Here is an 18,625-nt window from a genome sequence, read left to right on the forward strand (position 1 = left end):
GTTGAAAATAGAGCTACCATACGATCCAGCACTTGCACTATGGGGTATTTACCCCAAAGATACAAATGTAGGGATCCGAAGGGGTACCTGCACCCCGATGTTTATAGCAGCAATGTCCACAATAGCCAAACTGTGGAAAGAGCCAAGATGTCCATCAACAGATGAATGGATAGAGAAGATGTGGTCTATATACACAATGGAATATTATGCAGCCATCAAAAGGAATGAGATCTTGCCATTTGCAACGACGTGGATGGAACTGGAGGGTGTTATGCTGAGTGACATAAGTCAATCAGAGAAAGACATGTATCGTATGACCTCACTGATATGAGGAATTCTTAATCTCAGGAAACAAACTGAGCGTTGCTGGAGTGGTGGGGGGTGGGAGGGATGGGGTGGCTGGGTGATAGACACTGGGGAGGTTATGTGCTATGGTGAGCGCTGTGAATTGTGGAAGACTGTTGAATCATAGATCTGTACCTCTGAAACAAATAATGCAATATATGTTAAGGAAAAAAAAAAGAAGATAGCTGGAGGGGAAGAATGAAGGGGGTAAATCGGAGGGGGAGATGAACCATGAGAGACGATGGACTGACTCTGAGATACAAACTGAGAGTTCTAGAGGGGAGAGGGGTGGGGGATGGGTTAGCCTGGTGATGGGTATTAAAGAGGGCACGTTTTGCGTGGAGCACTGGGTGTTATGCACAAACAATGAATCATGGAACACTACATCAAAACCTATGATGTAATAATGTATGGTGATAAACATAACAATAAAAAATTTAAAGGAAAAAGAAGTAGAATATATAGACAGTTTTTAAAAACTAAATGAGCATTATGAAGGAAGGTGTAATCCGGATGTATGTGTGGTTTCTAAACAGGGCAAAGGAACAAATGATGTTAAGTGTCGCTCATTAGAGATATTTGCCAAGGTAAGGGAGATCTCAAGAGGATACAGTTTCAGCAGTGGATGACTAATATCTCACTGACAAATGGGCCTGGGGTCTTTATGAGAGGCTGGAAATAAAGGCACAGGTTTGTAAATCATGATGGTGCACAAGGTAGTTGCAATAAGACTGTTTGGGGATGGGAAGGAATAAGATTGTTCACCTAAAATATCGTGAGAGGCTTCAACTAATTCTATTTCCTTCTAAATAGTATTTTAAAATAAGGGGTTAAAAGGAAAATTATACTATAGAGAACAAACAAATGGTTACCAGAGGGTAGGTGAGTGGAGGGATGGGTAAAATTGGTAAAGGGAATTAAGAGTACACTTATCTTGATGAACACTGAGAAACAGAATTGTTGAACCACTATACTGTAAACCTGAAGCTAATATAACACTGTATGTTAACTATATTGGAATTAAAATTCTTAAAAAAGGCGAGTTACAGATTATAAAACTACTAGAAGACCATAAACTACTTACTTTACACAAATGCAAAGAATTAGTTAATATGCAAGGACAGATAATTTATTGAATGGTACATTCATATTCTGAAAATGTTAATGTAGTCTTAAAAGGGACTGTTTACTGAACTGAATTCTATAAACATTTACTGAGTTCCTACTCTGTGTAAAGCACTATAATTGGAGCTAGGCAATCAAGACTATAAATATAAACAACACTGGTGTTGACAATACAGTTGGAGAGAACCACACACAGATAAATAAACTATAACAATAGTCAGACTATAAATTCTATCATGGAAGTAGCCAAGTTTTAATTATTCAGTATTGATGGTAACTTTTACTTTTTTGCCATTGTTAGGTTGTCACTTCACTACCTGTAAAATATTTGAAGATTTAGGTCAGGAATAAGAAAAGCTTAAATTCTGCTACTTTTCTTATTCGTTTCAAGATTTTATTCTTAAGTAATCTCTATACCACCCAACATGAGGCTCAAACTTACAACCCGAGCCAAGATCAAGAGTCACATGCTCTACTGACTAAGCCAGCCAAGTGCCCCTCTGCTACTTCTCAAAAACCTAAGCAAAAAGCGTGATCGAGAAGGGTACTGAAAGTAGAAGTCAAAATACATTTGGGAATTATGCATTACAAGTGACATGCTATCACTCATTCTCCTCCCCAACTACAAAGGAGGATAACATTAATCCTATCTACATCTGAATGAACCCATTAGCTTCTCAGAGAGAAAACAATACCTCATGGTTTCCCCAATCTTGGGGAACAATCTCATTACTAGAAGTCTTTTTTTTTTTTTTTTTAAGATTTCTTTTATTTATTTGAAGGAAAGAGAGAGAGGAAGAAAGCGCACAAGCTCTATTAGTGGGGTGGGGGAAGGGAGGCAGAGGGAGAGGATCTCAAGCAGACTCCACACTGAGTGTGCAGCCCAATGCAGGGCTGGATCTCATGACCCTGAGATCATGACCTGAGCTGAAATCAAGAGTCAGACGTTTAACCAACTGAGCTACCCAGTGCCCCCTCATACTAGAAGTCTTATGATAAATAAGAGAAAACAGCTGGCTCAATGAACATCTATCAACAATTGTAAAAACTTAAACACTCTTCTGAAGAGGGCAAGTTAATAACATCAACCCTATAAGATTTTATATATATAAATATATAGAAAGATTTTATATATAAAGATGTCATATTATATCACATTATATCATAGCATATACATTGTAGATTACCACTCCTATCAATAAGCACTACTGTATTTCTAAAATATTAAAGATCAAAAAATTGCTGACACTTAATACATGTTACATCAAGACTGTCAATTGTCCACTTGAGATAACATCCTGACAATATAATCCCTAAGGAATGTTAATACAAAAACTGTAAATCAGAATTTATTTGGTTGATTTTAACAAAAGTGTATCACCTTATAAACCACTTAGGTATTTTAAAAAAGATTTCTATCACAGTATTCAGAAGGTCAAGCCTCCATAGTTTTGAAAACTGATAAGGCAAACGCCAAGGAATATTAGATATTCCTTGATATTAGATCTTATTTTCTGTTTTAATCTCATCAAGTATTATTGCCACATCACTTCTATCATATTTGGGTGACCCGATGTAAGATCTCAAGATTTACATGTTTTCTTGAAAGAAAGAAAAAAGAAAAAGAAAGGAAGAAAGGGAAGGAGGGGGAAAGGGAAAGAGGAGGGAGGGGGGGAAAAAAGGTTTCAGAATTAGGGAACAAGTTTCTCTTTTCATGACAATACAAAATTATATAGATCTTAAAATACTTTGTCCATTATTCCCTGCAGGCAAGTGATTAAAGCAAAAGTAATTTTCCTAATTAGATGCTTTAAAGATTTTTAATCTAGTTATGTTGTTTATAAAAATAACACTTTCTCCAAACAAAATTTAAAAGCTATAAATCTGTTTCTAATACTAAATACCTTGGAATACTTACAGCCTTATATCTAATCATTTACTGGTTGTGGCAGGGGCGGGGGGAATTACAGAGATTAGAACCAAAAGTAGTATAATTAAAAATTTATTATAAATGGTCCAGCCACTCTGGAAAAAACAGTATGCTGGTTCATCTTCCTCAATTTATTAAACATATGTGCCATATAATCCAGCAATTCCACTTCTGGATATATATCCTAAAGAATTGAACACAGGAACTCAAACATATATTTGTACATCAGTATTCCCAGGAGCATTACTCACAACAGCAAAAAGGTGCAAATGACCCAAATATCCATAGATGGATAAACAGATAAATAAAATGTGGTCATATCCATACAACGGAATATTATTCAGCCTCGAAAAAGAATGAGCTACTGATACAGGCTACAACATGGATGGACCTGGGAAACATTATGCTAAATGAAATAATCCAGACACAAAAAAACAGACAAACGCTGTAGGAGTCCACTTATATGAAGTACCTAGAGTAGCCAAATTCATAGAGACAAAGTAGAATGGTGATTGCCAGGAGCTAGAAGAAGGGCTAGGGAGTTAATGTTTAATTGGTACAGTTTCAGTTTGGGAAGATGGAAAAGTTCTGAAGGATAGTAGGGATGGCTGCAACAATATAAACGTACTTAATGTAAGTGAACTGTATATTTTAAAAAGGTTAAAATGCAAAATTTGTTATGCATATTTTACCACAATAAAAAAATTATTATAAGCATTTTTTATTGCTAAATGTAAAATCAATCACTTTAGCATTTGACAAGCTTTTCACTACTACATTAAGGTTCCATGGTTTTTGACTAACCTGAAAACTCCAGCCCATTTCTTAAGAAGTGTTTCATTGTATTGATCTCTTATTTCAAATAAAAGGTCAAAAAGTCGGTTCACTGGAAAACCATAACCCTAAAACAAACACAACAAAAGCAGATAAACAAGTCAAATAAGTAAATATATTCATTAGAGAAATGCTGGAAATACTGAAGAACTGTTTGAAAGTGATCACTATATCAAATTGTATGTCATTCCAACAGCATGAAAAGAAGATATCCTTTTGACTTTCTACCAGGTTGCACTAAGTAAGAAAGTCTACAGTTTTATGGAACTGGAGTAATTTTTCCATTTCTTTTCTGTTTTCAGTCTGGGTTGCATTGTTAACCTTAAAAAGTATTAGAAGTCAAAACTGAAGAAAAAGTAAAGGGTTAGTGATCTACATAATGGGGTCTTGGAAGGTGATCCCTAAAGAGGATAAAAGAAAAGGGAATATTTTGTCTGAAACACGCTGGCTTCCTTTTGCACCTTCAGTTTAAGATGGACTGCACTATTTAGGGAAAATAGACACCTTCTCATCAAACATACCCTCTCCAAAACTTTATTCCTTTCCAACTCCAAAGTCATTGAAATTTTACCCATTTCAGGAACAAAAATTTCTGTTGCATCACAGAGTTGTCCCTTTTCCCTTCAGGGTTTCCCTCTTCTTTATTTTTTATCTTACTCCTGCAGGAACTGCTCCATGGACTATCTCTTCACTATTGTCTTTAACTTCCACTAGTTCCTTTCTTTTGGCTAAATAAATATGCTAATTACTTCCCATCCTTAAACCAAGAAAAGTAAGAAAAAATAAAAAAGCCCTTCCTGGATTTGCTGTGCCCTGCCAGATGCTTCCTTTTGTTACTCTCTTCACAGCCAAACCTACTACAATCTCACTGCCACTCCTATTCCTTTAAAACTGCTCTCAACAATGTCACAGATTATCTCCTAAATATAAAAGTCAATGATCTCTCACTCTGCATTACCTCTCTTGACACTTGTCTGCTTTGAATTCTGTAACACCACTCTCTCTCTTTGTTCTCTTATCTATGAACAGTCGTCCTTCCAGTTTCCCTTTTTCTTCTATCTCCATCCTTAGACTTTTCTTCTAGGTCTCTAGCAAAATCTGAAGTCTACTGATTTCAAACACTATTTTCTCTGATTATCCTGAATCTACATCTCTAGTTATACCTCTGGAAGTTCCAAATATTTAATTCCAGCACCTGTTAGACATCTCCAGTCAGTCTGCCAACAAGCATGCTAAAGTTAACTTATCTCTTCCCTTTTCAACTAGACAAAGTGCTTTTCCTGTTTCCTATCTATGCTAATAGTTCAACCATCAATTCAATTTATCAGGAAAGAAACTTGAAAAACATCTAAATGACTCACACACAAACATATCTAATCATTCACCAAAGTCTTTTGATTTTACCTCCTTCACAAATCTCAAATCTATCATTCTTCTCCATCACTTACTTTTTTCCAGAAGTATTCCCAGTGCCACTGCTTTATTTCGGTCCTTCACAACTCTTGCCTAGACTGAAGTTCCAACCATCTGTCTCTTTCAACTCAATCTATTGCCAAGACTCTCCAAATTATCATTTAAAGTACAAATATGATCATGCCATTCCACTGGTTAAAAACTACCAAAGACTTACTAAAGTCCCACAAGTCTTGCCATAATTTGGGTCAAAGTACCTTGTCAGTTTCATTACCACTGTTTGCCCTTCTTTGCTCACACCCATCTACTAAAGTTTCTATTACAATCAAGCTGCTTGACCAATCTCATGCTCACCATACTATCCCTCCATCTATAGTTTACACATCTATTTTATTTTCTCTGCCATTCATGCCTTTATTGATATGTACCTGCTGAACTCATCTTTTAATTTCCAACTCACATTTCAACTTTTTATACAGACTTTCCCAACTCCTGGAATCAAAGGTAGACATTCCATCTTCTGCGAGCTCAGAGCTTGTTAATATACTGCTATATTAATATGTCTTATATATCTTATTTGTTTACAACTAAACCATAAATTTCTTGAAGGATTTTTATATCCCACTGTCTTACTGATTTTTGTCTCTATCGTTTTACACATCATCTAGCTTACGTGTGTGTGTGTGTGTGTGTGTGTGTATACACACACAGTGTTACAGTATAAGTACATGGTGGGTGCTCAAAAACTGTCAGTGAAGGAATCATAAATGTTTACTTCTGATTTACTTAATAAGCAATAAACAGAACTATAATATGCTGGAGTTACTTGTTAATGTTATTGTTTAGTCAGCTTTAAGTAATAAAATGAAATATGAGAAGAAATTTTTCCTTAGGGCGGCAAAGTGCCAACTTTAAAAACTAAGTATCATTCAATATTCTTTAATTTTTATGAAAAGACCCTCCCCAATTCTTCAATTAAAAAAAGGTATAACTGGGGCGCCTGGGTGGCTCAGTCGTTAAGCGTCTGCCTTCGGCTCAGGTCATGATCCCGGAGTCCTTGGATCGAGCCCTGCATCGGACTCCCTGCTCAGTGGGGAGCCTGCTTCTCCCTCTCCCACTCCCCTGCTTGTGTTCCCTCTCTCGCTGTGTCTCTCCCTGTAAAATAAATAAATTAAAAATCTTAAAAAAAAAAAAAAAAAAAGGTATAACTTAAGGGGCGCCTGGGTCACTCGGTCAGTTAAGCATCCCAACTCTTAATTTTGGCTCAGGTCGTGATCTCAGGGTCGTCGGGCTCCACGCTGGGCATGGAGCCTGCTGGAGATTCTCTCTCCCTCTGCCCCTCCCCACCTCTGTCTAAAAAGAAAAAAAAAAGTATAACTTAAAAAGTCAGCATTTACTAATTATGTATAAGACTCACCTAATACTCAGCCTGTCAATTTTCAGTGGAATGAAAATACTGCAGGATTGCTGAATAAGTAATAAGGACTGGTTTGTCTTCCTCAGTCTTACTTCAGCAGTAAGACTAGAAAGGTATACTTACAAGGGTTTATACATCCATTAGTGTGACTTTCTAAAGCCTCCATTACCTGAATATTGTCTATTACTCTTCTCCGATTCTCTAGAGATCCTTGGAACCACAGCACATATTCTACATTCAGTTGTACTCAAAGTGCCAGTTCAGAACAGTTCGTTATGGTTTACAAAGAGATAAGGAGCTTGTACCAGAATATAAATCAATGAGGCTAACCTACATCGAGAAAATCTTGCTACAAAATAAATGCCAGTTGAGCTAAAATTTGTACTTAGTGATATAGTTGATTTACATTCTCACAAAAGCTCCTTTTTGCTATGGATCCATAACAGTTTGTGGACTAGTAACTATTTCCAGACCAGTGAGTGGTATCCACACCATGCTTTGAGTAGTAATAGTTTTAGTCATTAAGGATAGCAAAACTCCCTCAAGTTACTTAGAGATAGGCCTAAAAAAATTAAGGTAGTCTCTGATAAAACTTACCAAAAGTTTTTTTGCAGAGAAATAAGTATTACCGATACATTTGTCACAAAATTTATGAAAACAAAAAAAATCCACATTATCCCAGTGTTACAGTATAAGGCAGAGAAATTAATAAAGATATAAGAATAAAATAATTTACTAAAGGAGTATGTGGAATCTTTTTAGGCTTAAGAATAAAGTAGACAACTATTATTCTAGGATGAAAAGATTCTTGTGATGAAGCAAATAGTCTGAATTAGCATTTCCCAAAGCATATTATATGAAGCTCTAGATCTGTAAGACGTCATATGGGGGAAAAAAAGATTCAAGGGTCAAATTTATTGGGAAAATGCTGCATAAGCACCTTTCTTTTGGAATCATATGGTATAAATTTGCTCTGAGAAAGGCTTTTAGTGAAGAAATCCGTTTTACTTCACTTATTTCCCAAATGTTTTAGAACACAGAACTCTTTTTAAAGTAACATCTATTATCACACTTTGGAAAATGCTAATCTGTATTTCACGAAATGTTCTTCCAACCATAAAAATCCCAGAAGTTTAAACATGAAAACAAAATGCAATCAATTCCATGATCAAGAAAAAGGGACAAGCTTAAAACTTTGATAGTGAAAATCACAAAGACATTGGGTTTTGAGACAATTCAATTTTAATCTTATCTAATCTTATTTTTTTTAAAGATTTTATTTATTTATTTGAGAGAGAGAGAATGAGAGATAGAGAGCACGAGAGGGAAGAGGGTCAGAGGGAGAAGCAGACTCCCCGCTGAGCAGGGAGCCCGATGCGGGACTCGATCCAGGGACTCCAGGATCATGACCTGAGCCGAAGGCAGACGCTTAACCGACTGAGCCACCCAGGAGCCCATTATCTAATCTTATTTTTAAAAAGAAAAAAAAAAGACACAAAGAAGTAAAGTGATTTGCTCACAATCATAGTACACCTGAAATTAGGAAGGAAATGAGTGAATACAGCTTTCAAACTGTACGTTTTCATATTTGTTATCACACTTAAAACAATCCCAAAAACTAGTAATAAACCCATTTTCACCAATGAGGATCTAAAACTTAGAAAACTCATAACATACAATTAGTCAGTAGCAGAGGTGGACTACAAACTCAGGGTCTTGTGTGACTCCAAGAGCCTATGCTCCTTGTCCTAAGGCAGAACTTGTATCTTCTCATTTCTAGTTCAGAGTTTTTTCCACTATACCATGCCACTTTTTTTTAACTACAAAAATACTTTATCTAGACAAACAAAAATTTTATTCTAACTGAATGACCAGTAAGATGGTAATATTTCCTGAACTCTGTCCAAGCTTCATAATCAGGAAGCAGGGGAGAATGACAAGTCTTGGGTAATAGGGAATACCAATATATAAGCAAACATTTGGTTACTACTTACTACCATCAATCCATAATAAACTAAACAAGCATGTTCTATATTTTGTATATCTTTAAGTGGTCAAAATAGCCATTAAATGAATGTTAGATTATCACCCACCTGCAAAGTATCTGCAAATATTACAATGAGATTCTTCAGCTCCAGAACAAGATCAGGATCAGTACAATAAGACTGGGGGAGAGGAGGTGGAGGGATGGAAATACAAACAAAGAAACAAATACAAACCACAGTCATTTGGTTAAAAACATTTATAAAACCTGAAAATGTTTCCTTTAGTATACCAGACTTATAATAAATTTAAAATCTTGGTCATTAGTTAGATCCATTGCTGGATTCCTCTATTCAGTAAAAATTCTTAGGGAAAGGCCATAACATAATGTACTTTTAGTATCTGAAAAGAAATTTCCCTGAAATTTGCACACACTAACCTTTGGTCAAAGCGGTGATGCTTATATTTCTAAAAGTCCCTAGATTTTAAGGAACTACTTACATTTAAAGTGAAAAATGGTTTATATATAGACCACATATTTTTACTTTTCTACTATTTTTTACTCTCTTATAAAAGAGACATATTACTTATATTTCCAATATAAGAATGAAAATTGAAGTATTTTCTTTTTTTTTTAGATTATTTATTTATTTATTTGACAGAGAGAGAATGAGAGATAGAGAGCACGAGAGGTATTAGGGTCAGAGGGAGAAGCAGACTCCCTGCTGAGCAGGGAACCCGATGTGGGACTCGATCCCGGGACTCCAGGATCATGACCTGAGCCGAAGGCAGTCGCTTAACCAACTGAGCCACCCAGGCGCCCCGAAAATTGAAGTATTTTCTTATTAATTCACCAAAAGAAACTAATTAGTTTCAAAGGGGTAGTGAAACTCACTCTGTCCCTTTAACAGCATTTAATAAGATTTTTAGTGTGATATGTTGCATTTAATACCTTATGACTCTGTATTTGATGTCATATAATTAACAGGAAGCATACTATAATTTTACATATTCAGAGCTGGTCTGAATGTAAACCATGATAAAACATATTGTTCTTTATTAATATGTTAGAAAAAGTTATAGTTCATTGGACAAATACTATATAAAGAATCTACAATCCTATAAATAAAAATGTAGTATATTTAAAATCTAAACACTATATAAACTAATAACCCTTTAAAATATTTTCAATCTCTATTCTCAATAATAAAATTATAATAATTACAAAATTTTAAGTATGGGGAGATTTTACTGAAGGTAAACTACTAAAATTATCTTAAGAAAAAGTCTATAATAAGCAATTAATTTAAACAGTCTTCATAAATAACACTAAAATATTACTTCCACAAAAGGTGAATTATGCAAAATATTTGAACATTTTACTTTCATAAAAAAAAATCTCTCAATACATAAAGGTTCATTATTTCAAAAGAGTTCAAATTTTGACAATTGCATATTTTTAAGAAATCTGTAATTGTATTCCTGCAAACAAATTATAAACATCGAAGAACAAGTTCAATTGAGTTTTAATGGTGGAGTTTATTTTGGAAACAAAGAATTTGGAATGATAATTAAAAACCCTTTCTTCACGGTGCTTTTCAGTGATCTAATGAAGAGGTCAGTTGAGACTAATGAGACCAGCTTAATTCTTCATTTTCTATAATGCTGGACTAAAAGTGCCTTGGGAAGCCCCAGACAGTTGCAAAATTACAGCCCAGTATTACCAAACAAAAGCTTAACATTACTACTTCCAAATCTGAGATGTTACCAAAAAATGCAGAATGATGGAGGTGTGGTTTTCTTCTGACATTATACATTTCAGAAGTTCTTGAAGTAACTGAATTAAAAATTTAGTAACATAATTTGTCTGACTTACTGAATGAGCTCTAAGGACAGCAATTATCTTTGAGAGGGCCATGTTCCAAAGTTCATCAGTGTATGCCCTGGTTACTAATCCTTGGGTCACATGTAAAATGTGATCTTCCACCACAAAGAACCTAAAAACAGTAATTACCAACATAACGTGTTAAAAAAAAATTAAAATCCAAACAGAAAACAAGCAGTTCTGACATTTAACATAATGTAAAAATAAGTTATTTCCGTATTAGATACATACCCTACAATTTGAGTGAAATATCTTCTATAGCCATCAACTGTTTCATGCTTCAAATGAAAAATAAAAATCAATTTAAACCAATAAATACTGGTAACATAAAAGTAAGTCCAAGTCACTACAACATTTATTAACAAATATATAAAGAGTCTACTATAGACTGCACACATTTTAAAAGCACCAGAGATACACTACTAAAAACCACAAAGTCCTTACCCTCATGGAACTTACATTCAAAAGGAGACAGACAATAAACAAGTTAAAAAGTAAAAATGATTTCAGAATCCTCTTCTCAGCAAGCTAGTTCAAGCCACCATAATTTCTTACTTGTGCTATTACATCATTCTCCTACCCAGTCTCCCTGGCTTTCAGGCTTGCTCCCTGCAGTCTACTCTCCAGATAGCTGTCAGAATGATACTTTTCAAAGAGTAATCAGATCATTGTATCTTCTGCTAAAAACCTTCGAATGACTTTATATCTGATTCATAATAAAAGTCAAACTCCTTAAAAATGATCCATAATTGCCTGTTAATAATTTTAACAAAAGGCATACAACAGGAAAATATCTGATTATTTGAATTTCATTCTTAGAAGTTTATTACATGAAATATTTCATTATTTTAATTAAGTTCCAAGGGTTGTATTTTGCATATTTCATAAATGCAATCAAAATTTTCAAACATCTGGGGTTTTTTCAGGCTGTGGGAAAACAAATGTTTTTACCTCTTAGCTTTAAAATACTATGATCAGAGAGGAGTTTACATGACACCAGATGTTTGACATTTCTTGATACTTGCTTTATAACATGTATATAGTCACATTTTATAATGTGCTATGTGTGCTTGAAAAGATGTTTCTACAGTTGATGAAACAGACGTCTACATGGTTCATTAGATCAAGTCTAATAAGCATGGTGTATTCTTACTGATATTCTATTTGGTTTATTAGATACTGAGACATGCTTAAAAATCCACTATGGATTTTCTACTTATCCTTTTAGTTGTGGCAATCTGGCATTATACACTTTTGAGTCAATGTTATCAAGTGTTTATAGGTTTCAATTATCATTTTTTATCAACTCTAAGACATGAATATTTTATTTTTTATCATTCTAGATCTTTTTATATTATATGAAAGTATATACTCTGTTTCTACTCTTTTACTGGTTACTCCAGAAATTACATTAAGCATACTTAAGTAATCAAACTCTAAAATCAATCAATATTTTTACTCTTCTGGACAATTCAGAAAATTGTAGCATAGCTTCATTTCATTAACTCCCACCTCATGTTTATGCTTTTGTTGTTGTGTATTTTAATTCTATCTTGTTTTAAAGTCCATTATATTTTATTAACATTATTTTCTACAGTTGACACAGATTCACCCACATATTTATACTTTCTTTGCTATTCATTCCTTCTAGCATCTCATAACTTCCATTTGGCATCACTTTCCTTTTGCCTGAAGTAGATTCTTTAGAATTTCCTTAGTAAGGGTGCCTTACTAGCCAACTCTCCTCTTCTTTGTCTGAAAATGTCTATCTTTGCCTTTGTTTTGCTGGATATAGAATCCTAGGTTAACAGTTATTTTCCTTTAGCATTTAAAATATTCCATTGTTTTCATTTCTCGTGAGCAAAAACCTAGGTGCAAGACTGCTGTGTTGTATGATAAGTGTATGCTTAACATTATAACAAACTGCCAAACAATTTTCCAAAGTGGCAGCATAATTTTTATACCACCAGAAGTGTATGAGAGTTCCAGTTGCTTCACATCTCATCAGCACTTGCTATTATCAGTCTTTAATTTTAGCCATTCTAGTAGGTACATAGTGGTATCTCACTGTGGCTTTAATTTGCATTTCTCTGATGAAAAATGATATTGAACATCTTTTTGTGTGCTTATTTTTCATCTGTGTATCTAGTAAAATGCCCACCTGGATCTTTTATCCATTAGTTTGTCTTTAATTATCTAGTTACACAAATTCTTTATATATTCTGAATACAAGCCCTTTGTTAGATACGTGAGTTTTTTAAGTATTTTCTCCCCATCTGTGTCTTGTCTTTTCACTTTCTTGACAATGCCTTTATGGGTTTTTGTTTTTGTTTTTATTTTTTTAAAGATTTTGTTTATTTATTACAGAGAGAGAGCACAGGAGGGGTGAGGGTCAGAGGGAGAAGGAGACTCCCAGCTGAGCAGGCAGTCCGATGCCAGACTCGATCCCAGGACCCTGGGATCATGACCTGAGCCAAAGGCAGATGCTCAATTGACTGAGCCACCCAGGCACCCCTGACAATGCCTTTTGAAGAGTAGTTTTTCATTTTGATGTTCAATTTATCAATTTCTTTCTCTTATGGTTCATGCTTTATGTATCTCACCTAAGAAAATACTGCCTAACCCAAGGTCACAAAAACCTTTGTTTTTTCTAAAAGTTTTAAATTTTAGCTCTTGCATTTAGGTCCATGATCCATTTCTTGAATTGCTGAGGTAAAAGTCAATACTCATTTTTTCTTTGCATATGGATAATTTAATTATCTTGTGGTCAAAAGACATACTTTCTGTGATTTCAAGTCTTTTATACTTGTTGAGATTTATTTTATAGCCCAGAATATGATCTATCTTGATAAACCTTCTACATGCATTTGAAAGGCATATGCATTCTGCTGGTTGGGGTGGAATATTCAATAAATGTCAATTAGCTCAAGTTAGCGGATACTATTTTTCAGGTCTTCTATTTTCTATCTTTGTGTTCTGCAGTTTCACTGTAAGGTCTCCCAGAGTGTATTTCTTTTTATTTAACCTATTTGGGATTCCTTGGGTTTGACTCTCTAAGTTTCTATTTCCTGTCCATACTGGAAAATTCTCAGCCATTATGCCCACAAATACTCCTCTGTCCAACTTTTCTATCCTCTCTTTCTGTAATTCCAACTAGATATGTTAGACTTCCTCTCTTTTCTGTATTTTTATCCTCTTGTCTCTCTCTGAGGCTCTCTAGATAATTTCTCCAGATCAACTAGGAGAATTCACCAATTGCTAAACCTATTCATAAAACTTTTAATTTTGATTAAATTAAATTAAATCTTTAATTTCTATGTATTCTACTTGATTTTTCTTCATTTTGGTCATTACAGTTTTTTGTTCCCTATTTATATCAGCAAGCTTGTCTTTTATTTCTTTAAATATATTAAACAGTTATTATATTAAATGGCTAATAATTCAAATACTGAAAGTCTCTTGAGATTTATTTCTATTGCCAATATTTTTAATGATTTGTACTTGTTTGATAATTATTTTTTACTGTGATTTGCTAATTTTCCTTGAAACTATGACATGAAAGTTCAGAGATCTGCATTTGCTTCTATTAGGCGATATCAGGGGCTCAAACTCATGACTCCAAGATCAAGAGTTGCATGCTCTCCTGACTGAGCCAGTTAGGTGCCAAGAGATATTTTTGATCTCTAGGTAATCCTAATAATGAGGCTCTAATTCTTTGGAGTCTCCACTTTCTAAGGGAGACAAACTCTTATCAGCTACTTCAGGTGGCTCTGGGCTTAGGCCGCTGTATTCCCATGTCCTGAAAATTCATGCTTTCCCGTTCAGCAGATGCCCCTAAGATAAAAGGCACAATCAGTACTTCATTAAACTTATCTGGATTTCTTTTTTTAAAAAGATTTTATTTATTTATTTAACAGAGAGAGAACACACAAGCAGAGTGAGTGGCAGGCAGAGGGAGAGGAAGAAGCAGGCTCCCCACAGAGCAGGGAGCCCAATGCAGGGCTCAATCCCAGAACCCTGGGATCATGACCCGATCCAAAGGCAGACACTTAACTGAATGAGCCACCCTGACACCCCAAACCTATCTGGATTTCTGCCTTCATTTAAGTTTTCCTGTTTTGTTTTACAGTTGGATATACTGAGGTATAAGTTACATACAATAAAACTCACTTTTTCATGCACTGTTTCTACAAGTTTTCACAAACACATCTAGTCACATAATTATCACCATAACCGACATATAGAGCAATTCCATATTCACTTAATTTTTGTCCTGACTATACTTCTCTATCAAATCCTCAGTGCACTGGGCACCTGGGTGGCTCAGTCGTTACGTTTCTGCCTTCGGCTCTGGTCATGTCCTGGGATCGAGTCCCACATCAGGCTCCCTGCTCAGCAGGAAGCCTGCTTCTCCCTCTCCCACTCCCCCTGCTTGTGTTCCCTCTCTCACTCTCTCTCTGTCAAATAAATAAATAAAATCTTTAAAAAAAAAATCCTCAGTGCATTTAAAAATAATTTTAAAATTTTAAAAATGTTTTATCCAGCGTCTTTGTTTTTTCACTAGAACAATTAATCAAAGTACATAGTCCACTATATTGTCAGAAATGAATTATCACTCCCTGATACTTTATATATCTACTTGTTTATCTCTTTATTTATTCACTGCCTATTTTATTTGTTTACTATCTATCTTCCCTAATAGAATGTAAGCTCATGAAAGAAGGAACTTACCTGTTTTGTTCATTGCTGTACCCTTAGCACCTAAAACAATTACTGGAAATGGTAGGTGTTCAATAAGTATTTGTTGTTGAATGAATAGTGATACATGCTCTGAAGAAATTAAAGCAGGGTAAGAGGCAAAAAGTGACAACACAACCAATACAAAATTTTCACATATTTACCATATTTGACTGGGGTTGCAATACAAGTCTTGCTTGTTTCTTTCTTTGTTTTCGGTAATAATTTTCAAATGTTTCTTCATCACCCTAAAGTAAAATCAGCAGAGTAATGAAACACACACACTGCAGAACAGATAACTTTTTTTTTTTTGAGATTTATTTATTTAATAGAGTGAGAAAGCATGAGTGGGGGGAGGAGCAGAGAGAGTGGGAGAGAGAGACTCTCCAGCAGACTCCCCACTGAGCAGGGAGCATGATGCAGGACTTGATCTCACAACCCTGAGACCATGACCTGAGCCAAAATTAAGAGTCAGACACTTAACCAACTGAGCACCCAGGCACCCAAACAGATAACTTCTTTACCCCTAAGCATCATTTTAAGTTTTCTAACAAATGGAATATAAACACTGAAATGGCTTTTGTGTATTTCAATGGAAACTGCATCATTTATATCATATCCTCCCAGGTTATCAGATTCTAGTTCTATTCACTGTCTCTGAGCTATTTTGCATTTTTTTCTGTTTAGGTAACTGATAAATAGGTAAATAGTATTTTGTCTGGTAATGATTTTAATTGATTTCCTCCTCTCTCTAAAAAAAAATAGTTTTGCCTTCATTTGCAATTCCTCTCAACATTCCTTTACTCCATATAATTTTTCCTGTTATTTGATCTTTTCTGTGAACTGATTATAACATCTCTTTGGTTCTCTCATATGGAAGTAATACAAAAATTATTTTGTGCAAATAAAACAAAAATACTGAAATGGTATTTCATTCTGAATGTCAAGAATAAGTTTTTGGCTTTATAGTTCAAAAACAGTAACTTTGTTATCATGACAATTATGAACACCAACTGTAAATTCAAGCAATTTTACAGTTGCCCAACTTATCACTAATGTTTTACAGATTTCTGACCGACCAACTCAAAATATGGCTGTCAGTAAGAGAACCAAATAAAGAAAATAGCTGTCAAGCATAAATGTCTGAACATGTTATATAAGACCCTACATGATCTGGCATCTTCATCTCCTGCCTCATCTCAGTATATTCAATATACCATTTTCTTTTTATTTCCAGGCTTTTGTACAAATTATTCTTGAAATGTGCTTCCCAGTTCTCTTTCTCTATATGACTTTCATTTACCTTTCAGGACTCACTATAGATGTCACTTCCTTTAGAAGCCTTCCTCAACTTCTTGAGGCTTGTTATTGTCTGTGTTATCCCATAGTAACCTGCATATCCATATCACTTCACTTATCACACTATGCTGTAACTTCTTAATTAGTAGTCTATCATACCACTGTCTAATAGCACTTTCTGTGATGATGAACATTTTCTATATCTGCACTGTCTTATATGATAGCCACTAGATGGATGTGGCTACTGAGCACTTGAAATGTGGCTAACAGTAAGTATTGAGAACCTGAATTTTAGTTTTCTTTAATTTTAATTAATTTAAATTTAAATAGTTGTGGGGGCGCTTGGGTGGCTCAGTTGGTTAAGCGTCTGCCTTTGGTTCAGGTCATGATCCCAGGGTCCTGGGATCGAGTCCTGCATCGGGCTCCCTGCTCCGTGGGGAGCCTGCTTCTCCCTCTGCCTCTCTCTCTGTCTCTCATGAATGAATAAAAAAATCTTTAAAAAAAATTTTTTTAAACTAGTAGTTACTATATTGGACAACAGAGATCTATCTGTACCACTCTAAGTCTGTTAGAACATGGTCCTGTCCAACTAGCTCTCCACTGTATCCGGATCACTTAGCACAGTGTTTGGCACATGGAAGGCAATCAATTACTATTTGTTGAATGAATGAATGAACAAGTAAATGAATGACTATATACCCATTTCTTCTGTCTTCCTCTCTGTTTAAAAGGAGAATCCATCCAGAGTGAGAAGAAAAGGCTGGGAACCCATTCCCCTTCTCAAGGCTCCAAAAGAGAATCCAAGAGGAAAAAAGTCAAAACTCATACTTTCACTGAAAAAAAAATTTTCTGATAACTTTCTTTAATATTTAAGTAGTTATAAAAAATGACTTCTCTTAATGCCATAAAAAATAAACTCACAATGCAGAAAATGTTTACCTCGGTATCCCTTAGGGAAATTCTTCCAGTATTTTTATACTCATTTAAAAGAATTTTTAAAAAACTATGGTCCCTCTCACACAGTTTTATTTTGGTAACTAAATTTTTTTCACTATGAGTTTAAATAATGTAAAGGATATAATTTCAAGTATATTATAAATAAAACTACTACATCCTCATTTAAACATACCCAATGGTTACCTACAATCATTTAAAAAACATATGAACACACTCTTCTTTCACATTTAGAAAGTTTGTAGTTTTCTTTTTTTTTTTTTTTTTTTTAAGTGGGCTCTGTACCCAGCATGGAGCCCAATGTGAGGCTTGAACTCAGAAGCCTGAGATCAAGACCTGAGCTGAGCTAAGAGTTGGATGCGTAACCAACTAAGCCACCCAGGTACCCTCCTTTTACTTTCTTTTTTTTTTTTAATTTTTAAAGATTTTATTTATTTATTTGAGAGAGACTGAGAAAGCACAAGCGGGAGGAGGGGGAGAGGGAGAAGCAGACTCCCTGCTGAGCAGAGAGCCCAATGTGGGGCTTGATCCAAGTACCCTGGATCATGACCTAAGCCAAAGGCAGATCCTTAACTGACTGAGGCACCCACGTGCCCCTCCTTTTTAACTTATATTCCAGATTACCACTCTTACAGGTTTTTTTTCAAATTTAATGTGTTATTTTCTTAATACTATATTTATTTTTTTAAGTAAACTCTATCCC

The 18,625-nt window shown here is 34.8% G+C and overlaps 1 protein-coding gene across 4 annotated transcripts in view; it reads right to left on the bottom strand.

Annotated features, from left to right (window-relative positions):
* The window catches only part of EXOC6 (exocyst complex component 6), a 245,058-nt gene that overhangs the window by 132,920 nt on the left and 93,513 nt on the right, over positions 1 to 18,625 (bottom strand). For 3 of the 4 annotated variants that reach the window (XM_025881146.2, XM_025881150.2, XM_025881147.2), the window contains exons 9-13: positions 15,834 to 15,917; positions 11,164 to 11,210; positions 10,924 to 11,044; positions 9,158 to 9,229; positions 4,205 to 4,302 (exon numbers count right to left, since the gene is read on the bottom strand). In XM_025881146.2, coding sequence (XP_025736931.2) covers positions 4,205 to 4,302; positions 9,158 to 9,229; positions 10,924 to 11,044; positions 11,164 to 11,210; positions 15,834 to 15,917 — 422 coding nt within the window. The remainder of the gene's footprint in view (positions 1 to 4,204; positions 4,303 to 9,157; positions 9,230 to 10,923; positions 11,045 to 11,163; positions 11,211 to 15,833; positions 15,918 to 18,625) is intronic. The other variant, XM_025881148.2, reaches the window with a different exon arrangement.

Source organism: Callorhinus ursinus, unplaced genomic scaffold (assembly GCF_003265705.2).
Source record: "Callorhinus ursinus isolate GAN/ISIS: 27379988/994484 unplaced genomic scaffold, GSC_fseal_2.0 scaffold20, whole genome shotgun sequence".
NCBI classification, from domain to species: domain Eukaryota; kingdom Metazoa; phylum Chordata; class Mammalia; order Carnivora; family Otariidae; genus Callorhinus; species Callorhinus ursinus.